We start from the raw sequence: 12,067 nt of genomic DNA on the forward strand, positions 1-12,067 counted from the left end.
GAAAGAAAAATGAAATATTGGTGCAGAGTAAAGAAGAACCCTACTCATCCATCATCCCTGGGGGATGGGCTAGATTCTTGGGAAGGCAAGTTAGATCCTGCCCCTCTCAGCAATTGTCCTCATCCATTCAAGCCCTTCCAATGAGATAATTTGATCTCATTGCATTTGTGATGGTTTATAGCCCTGCAGTGTTCATGAGCTGCAGTGCTGCTTTCTGCCAAGCTGAGACTTCTCACATTTCAATAGAAATGTTACTAACAGCTACAGTGGTTTCTTCAGAGTAACAGGAGATAAATGTTCACTTCTACTATATGACTCATCTGGGATACTAGACTACTTTAAGATGACACAAAATCATGCCTTTGATAATTTCTAGTCACTGAATACAAAGAAAGACTAGACAAGCTCAGTTGCATAACTCTTCATGGCTGTCATCTAAAATCAAATAAATCTGTAGATGCCACTTCTAAAATCAGTAGCATTCATTGGCTTGGCCTGTCAGTGCTCTAAAATATGGTATAATGCAGCAGATTTTTACCTGGAATGTCAGAAATTTCACTGGAAATCCTGTAGCTTGTTCTCAGCATCTGTCACTGTAAATCTCGGATACCTTAGGCTTGCATTGCATGATCGGTCTCTAATAAAATTTCCAGTCCTCCATGATGTATAAAGCTTTTTCTCAATATTTAGATGCAAATCTGTTTCATCCAGAACAGTGTGAGAAAACCTTGGACAGACATTGATTTGGGGATTTTCTTACTTCATTGTCTTGTCTTCAGAAGTTCTCAAGTCCTTCCATATTTAATTTTAGTGAAATATATTTGGGTGAACAGAAAGGAGATTCTCCAAGTGATGATTAAAACTACTGACAACATTTCATAATTCAAGTTTAAGAAATACTCAGGGGAAAAAACATATATAAAGGCAATACTTCATAGTAAGTCTGGTTTAGATGTGGCAGCTGCTGCTACAGAAACAGAATTGCTGAGCTCAAGTAATTAACAAGGTTTAAAGAAAAAATTAAGTACATAGCAAGACTATCTTGTTATCCTAATAATTCACACACAAAAAAAAATCTGGAAATGCTTCCTCATCAAATTATTTTTTATTAGAAACCAAAAGGAGAACTATGTAGGGTGAAAAATATCTGTTACTACAGATGTTCTGAAACATCTAGCATCAGACACAGCCAGAGGAGACAAAATATTTGGCCTTGAGTCTAATTAAGTATGAAAAGACTTATTTGAGATGGTTTTTTTTTAATATTAGTGTTGTTAGGAAATGAAAGTTTTTTACCATATCAGTCTTCCAAGCAGGAGCAGCAAAGGTTTCCAGTGAAATACCAAAATGTTCATATAATGGATCACAAAGGCATTTTTAGTCTGGTACATTTAAATTTTTTTTAATGAGGATAATATATTTGGTATTGTGCTCATTTTAAATACTACATTGCTTGTCACACTACATTTGGCAATAGACCTCTTCAAATGTATTTAGCAAATTGTTCCATGAGTAGTAAGTACATATAAAATAGCTTCAATGATTAAAAAAATCTGTATGTATTTTCTTAATGAAATACAATATATACATTACGATCTTATAGTTTTAAGGTACATCAAATTTTGGGTTTAAACAAATTCACAGTGTACATTTTACCTCTGTAATAAAAATCTTCACTTTAAAAGTGCCTGGATCTCAAACTGTGTATATGTATTTCCTCCCTCTGGGTTTATGGAGTGAGGGTTTACCATCGAGCACTACAGCAGATCCACATTGTGTATTCCAATGACCAAAAATTAAGACTTCAGATTACTGAAAGTGAACACTGTCCATGTTACCTCTGATCCTGATCAACAGATTCTCTGAAGAGCTTCTCTCAGATGGAAGCTGTGCTTTGAGCACATGGCCTCTAACACAGCCCTTCAGTGGAGCTGAATGAACTGCCCACTGTTTCAGAAAACCAGGTCCAAAATACACAGGTGAAACTTCAATTTAGAGGTCAGTCCTGGCCAAGTGAGGTGGCCAGGAACCATCCAGGAGCCACAATGCAGTGAAGTTACCTCACACTACCTTCCAGCCTAAGGTCACACCAGTTGCCTGTGCTCTACTACCTTTGAATCCTCACTTTCCTCCTTCTCCCTCAGAGGAAGAAGCCTTAGAAGTTTCTAAACCCTGAGTTCATTAAACCTGAGGCCCACAGGACACACATTGTTCCCCATACTCCATTTGCAGTTTAAACTTCTGTGGGAGCACTTCCTCCAAAGCATGACAAACACTCTCGGGGCAAGCCAACCTCAGTCCCCTACCTCCACCCGTCTCCAAGTGATTTCAAAACCCATTTTAATATATAGGCGTTTTTTCCCTGAAAATACACAGTGATTCCATCAACATTTTTAAAAAAAGAACTATCAACAAATCCATCTGGAAACTAATCTAGACCAAATAAAATAATTGCCAGCCTAAAAGGGAAAGGCAGAAATATTCTAATACATTCCACAGTAAATAAGTTTCACAAAGCTAATTGTAGAGCAATCACTGACAGGCCTTTTTAAGTCTGGTTTCATACAAGTCTTTTACAGGTGTGTCATACACCTTGATGCCATGTTATAATTTTTCACAGCCCTTTCACTAATCTCAAAAAAAGCTGAAAGAGAAGCAGAGATGACCAATGTAATGTGTGTTTATAACACTTCCAGAATTAGTGGCTATCCAAAGAAACACAAATTACTGTATTAAGCAGGGAAAAATTACATGGAATTTATCCTGTTTCTATCTGGAAAGACAGAAACCAGCTGACTGTCCTGCATGGACATTGTTACACAACAAACAGCCAGACGGAGCATGGGATAGCTCGTCTGCAGTTTAACAGAAAGAGACTTTTAACTATTGCAGTGGGCAGGGTGAAAGTGTTGGAGCTTTCCTTACCACATGGAATGAAGATTCTTCATTAAGAGTCCTAAAGAATACAGCACAAGAGCTGAGCTGTGACCGGTGGAAAAAAGGACGAGGGATGCAAATGCACAGAAGATGAGATTTCATGATTTTTTGCACCCAGATTGTTTTGTTCACTATCCATATGTCTGAAGAAAATTTAATCATCTAAACAGGCTTGACATGGAGAAACATGGTCCCCCATGTATGACATTCCCAGAATTCAAAGGGAGTTTTGCACCACATTTTAGTATCTTCCACCTCAAATAAAAATGTTGCATTCAAACCCCTGATCTGCAGTTTGAGAGGTTCAGTTCAAGGCATGAAAACTGAACTTGGAGAACTTGGGAATCCTGAAAAAGACTGGAACATCAAGGCAAGGTTTAATTATTTTGGACTAAAGAAAATAATAAAAAAATTAAAGAAGGATTTCTTCCAGCCTCAGAAATAGCTTTTTAGTAAACTTGGTGAAAAATATTTCCTTCTTAATGCACTGACTCCCATAGGAACCTAGTATCTTGCAGGATAGTCTAGTGCTCACAGGGATCAGTACAGGAAAGTACAGCACAGTGCTCTGAGTGTCCTGGTATCTACCACTGCATGAAAATGTTCATAAGTTTATTTTAATATCCTACACATTCTTAAGAAAGGCAATTAGCTTTATTTTCTTTTTTATTTTGCTAGTTGGGAATACTGGAAAAATTAAATAGCTTTTGATATATGTATGTATATAAAAGCCTGGATTTTTCTCTTGTGCTTCACTAAAATATATGTAAGAATGCTTACAAAAGGAAATTTGCAAAAAATAAACAGTTAACATAGGAAAGTTTAGATCTATGCTTTCAATCTTTTGTGACTGAGCTTATCAAGATTCCACTGGAATTCTAGACAGTAAATTGAGTATTTAAGTTAGATCAACTATTCTCCAGCAGGTAAAGAATAAGTATCTTTACTGAAGTAGTATGGCCTCTCTACTGTAGACCTAGAGGATTTGCCACTGTGTTTTTCAACAAAGAATTGGAATGATTTAATTTCTGAATCTTTTGAAGAAATGTGAACTGGACTTGAGGAAAACAGAAATATGGCTTTAAGTGAATTGTTAGCATTCTGTTGCGTATCGTATTGTGGTTATCTCTTGCTTTCTTCTTCCTTAGAGTCAAGTGACAGTTTTTCCCCAAGTTTCCTTATAAGTTCTGCCAGATCTTCAGAATTCTGAGACTTTTCCTCAAGGAGTTCATACCGGAGACTTGAGATGTCCTGTTTGATTTCCTTCAATTCACCTGTAAAAGATTTTAAATATCACAGTATTAAGAAGCAAAAGAAAAACAGCATATCCAAATATCTCAGAATTATGTTTTTCTGTATTTCTTTGTCGAAACAGAAGAAGTAGATATTGTGCTGCCCACTAATGAATCATAGGATAGTCTGAGCTGGAAGGGACCCACAATGACCATTGAGTCCAGCTTTAAGTGAATGGTCCACACAAGGATTAAATCCAAAATCTTGATGTTATTAGCATCATGCACCAGCTGAGCTAACCTCAGTGGAATGGAGTCTTGGGGATAGGAATTTGAAGATGCAGTTCAGGAATCAAACAAATCTGAAGGCAAAAGTGTGAGAGACCAGAGTTCACAAAACTCACACAATCTATTTGATGGAAGAGGCTGTTCTGCTGCAAGAGAGATCACAGAATTGTAGCCACAGAATCATTTTGGTTGGAAAAGACCTCTAAGATCACTGAATCCAATCATTCATCAAGCACTGCCCAGCCCACCAGATCTTTAAGGAACTAGATGATCTTTAAGGGCCTTTCCAAACAAAATTATTCTCTGATTCTATTATTACTAGATGTAGCAACACATTTTAATGCTTGTCAGATCAGTGATAGTTTCTAATGGGAGAGAAGAGACAGAAATCCCATCTTCTCTTCAATAGCATGTTAATTTTACCTCTTGCACTTGTAAACATGTGAAGTGGATTAAGTATTTTGGAATTAGATAATCACTCTGTTTTTATTCTTTGATGAAACATACAATTCATCAACATACTCACCTTCATTGACTTCATCACTTTCCTTATCTATCTGAGCTTTCAACACATATCTTTTAATAAGACGCTTCATTATTTTCTGCAGAGAAAAAAGAAAGGAAAAAGTAGTTTTCTTAGTTGGACTAGTATTGTTATGACATTTCAAAGTAAGAGCTCTTTTCCTGATTTCAGCCGGGACAGAGTTCATTTTCCTCTTTGTAGCTGGTACAGTGTGAGTTTTGGGTTTAGTATGAGAATAGTTTTGATAACACACTGGTGTTTTAGTTGTTGCTGAGCAGTGATTAGCCAAAGGCAAGGATTTTTCAATGCCTCTGCTGCTGAGCAGGTGCACGGGAAGCTGGGGGGGAGAATGGTTGGGACAGCTGAACCAAGCTGGCCAGAGGAATATTTCATACCATAGACGATCATGCTCAGTATAGAAACTGGGGGAGGCTTGGCCTTGAGGGGTGATCACTGCTCCTCTATCTCTCCTTTTCATTACTACTGCTACTACCACTACTATTTTTTTTTTTTGCTTTATTTAAATTAGTGAAGTATTATTATCTCAACTCACAAGTTTTACCTTCTATGATTCTCCTCCTCAGAGGAAGGGGCAGTGTGGGGGCAGTGAGTAAGAACTGTGTGGTACTTAGTTGCAGACGGGGTTAAATTATGACACTTCTTTTGCCTTCTGTTGCATTCAGATAATTCAGTGTAGAACTTGATAGATAAAATAAATTGAATGTAAAAATCTCTGCTTTCATCTACAGATGACATTTAATCTTTATGATTCTGCACATACTTTAAAGTTAGAGAACTAAAGACAATCTTATGAATGGGATAATTCATAAGCCTTAACCTACTACTGGAGCCTGTAAGAACTATTAATGCAGTTGCATCTTTGACCTCCAAGTAGATGAAGCCATCTGGCCTTTATTGCCATCCAAAGATGATAATGATCCTGCAGTACTAGCTGCTAAACCCTTTTGTTGTTAATTTATTTGAATCTATTTTGATATATTTGTTATGTTTTCCCAGTGTAGGGCTTTCTTAGAGAAAATGGGATCCAATGATGAGTCTCAGCTGGGACTCATCTAACCAAAGACATATACTTTCTAAGGTAAATATACATATCTGTCATCTTTATTTCCTTCTATGGATAAAATGAGCAATCCTGAGAGCACAGTGCATCTGAGACAACTAAAACTGATCAACAGCTCATACCATGAGAATGACCAACCTCTCTGCTAATAATGGGTATCTAGTTCAGCAAGTTTATTGTAAATTTTACCTTTCCGGGAAAAAATGGATTCTGGCCCTGATTCTCCCAACAGTTCAAATTATTTAAAAAAGAACAAGGTATCCAAGTATTAGGATTTGTATTTCTGCTTTGGGTTTAATTTTATAGGGTGTAGTTCATAACAACACAAAACTTCTTCTTTTCCATTTTAAGATATAAAAAATTCGTAGATTTAGATGTCTGCTTTTGTCTCCACAATAATAGAGCTGACCAGAGCTGATTTTGAGGTGAGTCATCCCAGATTGGTGGTCCCAGGCCATCACTACAGTCACGCTTGCAAGGTCAGCAGCTGTACTGTTTATTATAATAATCCAAGAATGTTTCAAATACAAAGCCACACTACATGTTTATGGGGTAGATTTTTAATCTTAGTACCTATCCCTGCATCATAATGAAATTGGCTGTGAAAATGTGAGGGAGTTTTTGGAACAGACTCCTGTTGATACTGCATAACATAAAAGTGGAGCAGAGCTAGCCTGCCCAAGGGAAAATCTCTATTTCTGTCTTGTGGTCAATAAAGTATACTCATTTTCTGTACTCTTTTTCATTTAATTTATCTTTTTATATTGCCCAGGCAGATCTTGCTTCTTCCTTTCTACCCACTTTGTAGTATTACAAGAAGGAAAGAAGAAGTCTCTGGACCAGAATAGCTGAGATTTATGTGGAGTGTGCTGGGTCTCTTTATACTTAACTGCACAAATGCTCATTGCAGTTGTTTAGGAGGCAAAAGAACAACAGACTTCATTGATAAAGGCTGACAGATACTTGCAGTGCTTGAGGCATTTGTATGTAGAGGTGTGCCACAATAAGCTGATCTGCTTCAGCAAATGGAATGGGGAAGATTTTGGGTTTATTTTTGGATTTCTCAATTCACATTGTGCAGTTATGGACACAATTCTAAAATTAAAAACATTTTTTTAAAGCACATAAATACATTTCACTATAAGGGTACCATTCAAGAAACAAAGAGAAGAGAAAAAACCCTCAAAATTGTAGTGCAAATGCCTAAACAATTTCATTTATTTCTCATATATACAAGGTCTGTGGATTTATTCTTGACTTATGTCACTTAGCATAAATCCAAAACTATCCTCATGCCATCAGTCTGCCAGTTCTACTACTTCTTGATTTTATTTAAAAATAAACTGGTTTTTACCTGATATTGTCTTGGAGGATTGTTTAAACTGTTTAAGTGGATTTCATCTGAGCTTCTTATACTTGATTGCTTCCTCTGACCAAGCTGAAATGAAAACATTATTTATAGTACAAAATAAATAGAAGATCAATATGTATATCTCATCTATATACCCTATGACAGAAAACCTAAGGTTTTCAGCACAAAACGGTGAACTGGGACTTGAGCTGAATGGCTGGGCTGCAATAAGAGTGAACAGAAACTGCAAAAACAAATGGAATTGCTTTAGATAAAGAGCAGGGCCAGTTCAACAAGTAGCAGTGCAAGAAATATAAATCATGATGCATCTGAATGAGGAATAAGTGCAACTATCACTAAAAATTCAGTTCTCTGAAATTATACCTGGTCTAACAAAATTTTTACTGTTTCAAAGAACAGAACTATCAGTGAAGTGTCTCACATCCTGTGTTATTGTTCTGTACTTCCATTGACACTCTCTATGTTGTGTCCTAATATGTTGAGCATCTACTGATAAGCAGACTGGGGCACTTTGAAGCCTGTTAAATACTCTGTGGGATATGCTGGGATATCATTTGTTGGGGGCAAAAAAGGGGCAGGATTCCATGCTTACACAGCTGTACACTGGGACTAATTTAAATACTATTAGATTTTGTTTAGGATTCCATAGAATCACAGAATGCTTTGTGTTGGAAGGGACATCTGAAAACAGGTAGTGCAATGCCCCTGCCATTGGAAGGGACACCTTCTATTAGATCAGGCTTGTATTGTGATACAAAAATTTATTATATCCATCGGTGAAATATATTCATTAGCAATGAATATAAAGTGTACACTGAATTTGGGAATTTTTTTTTTTTTGTTCTTTAGAAAGATTCACAAATCTATTTGCCCATACTTTAAAAAAATTGTCTATTCAGACTATGTTTATTTGACTAAGCAAAAGTAATGATGAAAGATGAATAGCATAACACATATAAAACAATTAATATTCCTCATATATTAATCTACATGTGGAGGGAAATTAATGCCGTATAAAAAGAGCAAGTCACTATTTTTTTGTGCTTGAATAAAGCTACTTCAGTTAGTTTGAATATATATTAGGAAATATAATATTATCAAAATATTTTAACTTAAAGTAGGTATCTGATTTATAATAAAAAATAATGGCTAGTGAGTTTACACAATCACTATGTAATCACTATGTTTTCCAGGATTTTGGAACTAATTAACTTGGGCCTCATCTATAATAGTGGGTTAAAAGAGGAAAACAATCTTCTTGCTATTTCAGCTCTTGGATTTCCCATGCACCATTTTTGGAAATAATATAGTAGAATAAGAGTAAGACCACACTTCCTCTGCAGCAGCAGAGGGAAGTTGCCCTGGGTGTTTACTATGTATTTAATTACATATTTTTAAAACCATGTGTCAAGCTTATTACCAGTTTCAAACTTTACATTGTTTCACCTCAAAAGTTAATCCACTGCTCAATTAGTTTGATTTTCACTTGAAATAGTGAAATTGTTGATATATGCTGAGATTACTTATGACACTGCAAACTTGTAAAACCAGGCTCACTGTAATGCCTTTATCTTAATCTTCACCCTCCAGCACATTTTTTAAGACAATAATGTACTTTTAGTTAGCTACAGAGTGAACCTTGAAAGCTGGCAGGTAAATCATAAGTGTGTAACTTCATTAGTTCTTGTTTCATTAGTCTTGTAATTTTATTAGTTCTAGTTCTTAGTAAGGACACAAGATCCACTGTAAATTGCTAAATGACCACTTGGTGGCAGAGACTGCCAAGATTTCATTATAATATCTAATAAAATTTTTAAATTCTCTTTAAGCTCTCTTTAAATTCTCTTTAAGCTTCCTGCCTATGGCTTTTTTCTTTCTCCAAAATTAGTAATAGAGTACACTCAGCCTGTCACATTGGTGACTGACCTAGAATCCATATTTTTAAGTTAATATTTATTGAATATGAGTAACCAGAGGGGAAATGATGTTAGTTAAATAAAACAATTATATAAATCCCAATCAAAATAACTCTTCTTCTAGAGTGTGGGGTGAAATAAGAAATGCAGGATATATGGATCACTGCTCTTTAAAAACACATTCATCTTTCAACTTGCCTCTCATTTCATTATTCTCTTATATTACTTAAAATTCAATGCAATCAGAATAGTAATGAAATTATTTTAGCTGTTTTCTTTAGCCCTTTATTGATGTCTTAAATCAGAAGCTGCTGTCAACTTGTAATTCCAAAAAATTGTACTTGGATCAAAAAGGAGGGTTTCCAGAAAGTGACTCAGTTTGTGCTCCTACCACCAGATGTCATTTGTGAAAATTTCAGAAATACTGTTTTACAATAGGAAAGTTGAAGTTAACATATTTATCTTGATGAAGTGAGGGCTTAAAGCTACTTCAATAAATAGTTGTCCCTTACTTCTTTTCTGAAGGGCCATGTATAATGAACAAAATTTAAATATATTATCTCGCACTGCTGAATTTTAGCTCAGAAAGATGAACAAGTTCTGTGACACTTGAACAATAAATTTTCTCAATCCCAAGGCAATTTTATAATTTATAACAGTAGTCAAAGTAGGTTTCTTTAAAAACTCTCCTTTTCCTTCATTTCTTTATTCCTTTTCATTGGTTTGAGTTTCTTACTCATTTGATGTTTAAATGCCAATTCTAGTCTGAAACAAGAAATCTATGGATTTTAATAAGCAGCTTGAAATAAAACATCTTCACAGTCTTTAGTATTGTATTTAGATATGTCTCAGGAAATTAATTTCTGGTGTACTATACTTTGAACACAGCCATGTAAATTATTTGCTGTTTAGCACTGACAGCATCTGGCTTCGTTTTCTTCTAGCAATAATCAGAGCAGAGCTGGATCTAGGATTAACATTTCCTTCCTTCCCACCTTAATGCTTGTCTTCCCACAGACTCTGAAGCAGCTGCTGCTTTTGCACTGAGAAGATGCAGTTTCTGCAGCAGAACAGCCCACAGGCTGGGTCTGAATCTGTAAACTCTAGTGTGTGCTAACACTATTGGGCACTGCAATGCAATGTCCTCCATCACTGAACTTCTACTGTCCTGCCAGGTAGGACTCACACCAGAACAATCTTCTATCTTTCTAGGCACAGTTTGGCAACTGGAATGGTTTGGAGACAAGAGGTTTTCTACTTTGTGAGGAAAACTACCTGAACAGGGGCAAGCCATTCCTGAATTGGCCTCAATACTCAGATGAGCTACCCATGTTATACTAGCATAAACACAGCCATCAAGTCTTGGCTGTCTTGCCAAATCTTTCCTTATCTTTCCACAGCCCATTTTATTTATAGTAGCTCCCTGCACAGGTAGCTCCTTGCTCAGCAGTCTTAGCAGCATCAACTTGCTCAGCACTAAGTGAATCAAAAGTCAAAACCCCAAAAACCTGAGAGTGCCTTTGAGAAGATGCCATGACAGCATCAACAATAATGAATCATCAATAGTGGACCAAAAGGTAACACAAAACCACTTTAGCTACTTCTTGGAAGTGAACAGGATGGCAGTATCTCACAGATTCAGATAAATTCAGCATGTAGCAGCACAAAAGGTAAGTAAAAATGGAATCATCTGCCAGTATCTGCTGCAAAACCTGAGGAATTAATAAATATGACTCAGATGCTTTATGTTTTTCAATGTAAAAGCTTTTTATTCTTAATTTGATTAACAGTTTTATAGCTGCTTCGGCTGGGGAGTAATCACATTTCATTTAGGATTAATTATACTAAAAACTGCACTTAGTGTAAAGCATTAATATTTAAAGACTTAAAATTAATTCAGGGTTAAGAAAAACTGATAAACAAAACAATGTTTGCATTCCTACAGCTCTCTTTCAGAGGGACTGTTGTAAAAGCTGACAAACCTGCTACTGTTTTATGTAGAAATGGTAATTATTACACTTTGCACCTTTCTAGAAACAAACTAGAAAACAGGAGTTGCTAAATTTGAATGGAATGATAAAAATACATCTTCTTTCCTTAAGTCTGTATAAATGGGACTTACAAGAGTATCTGTTTTATGGGAACATAAATTTCATGCTAAAAAGTCATTAACACAAGCTTGTAACCTAGTTATGAGTTTTTCAAATTCACAGAGTAAGTGAATTAGGAAAAGAACCATTTGTTGTTTTCCACCACCACTCAATTTTATGTTTATATGCATCTCCTCAAATATACAATATTTTAGTGATGGCTTTATCACTCACAGAGGTTTTAAAATCAGGTTGCATCAGGCAGCTTGAAGAAAAGTTTTGCAAATGTCAGATTCATTAAAAACCTGAGGAAATACATGTGTCATTTCTGTTAGATCCTAAACATTTTAGGATTCGATTTTCCAAAAAAATGAAGTGAGATCTGTGAAACACTAGAAAAATTACTGGTAATAGAGATGAGACACTTGAACTTGATAACAATTTTGACTTTGATGACAATGTTTTTAATACCTATATTTATTTTCATAGACCATATAGACTTACCCAGAGGCAAAGGATTTTTCCCTAAAAGTCCATTTTTTCCTTCTAGGATTGTGAGCATGTTTTTATTTTACTCTTCAACTATTAAGTGTGAAAAATATCACATTGGTCACATTGGTCACATTGG

General features: G+C 35.7%; 1 protein-coding gene across 1 annotated transcript in view; it reads right to left on the reverse strand.

Annotated features, from left to right (window-relative positions):
* Positions 1-1,086: 1,086 nt before the first annotated feature.
* Positions 1,087-12,067, reverse strand: part of TRPC6 (transient receptor potential cation channel subfamily C member 6) — a 76,547-nt gene continuing 65,566 nt past the window's right edge. The window contains exons 10-12 of the mRNA XM_021529330.3: positions 7,416-7,499; positions 4,984-5,059; positions 1,087-4,211 (exon numbers count right to left, since the gene is read on the reverse strand). Of these exons, the coding sequence (XP_021385005.1) occupies positions 4,060-4,211; positions 4,984-5,059; positions 7,416-7,499 (312 nt within the window). The 3' untranslated portion in view covers positions 1,087-4,059. The remainder of the gene's footprint in view (positions 4,212-4,983; positions 5,060-7,415; positions 7,500-12,067) is intronic.

This window comes from Lonchura striata, chromosome 2 (assembly GCF_046129695.1).
Source record: "Lonchura striata isolate bLonStr1 chromosome 2, bLonStr1.mat, whole genome shotgun sequence".
In the NCBI taxonomy this organism is placed as follows: Eukaryota; Metazoa; Chordata; class Aves; order Passeriformes; family Estrildidae; genus Lonchura; species Lonchura striata.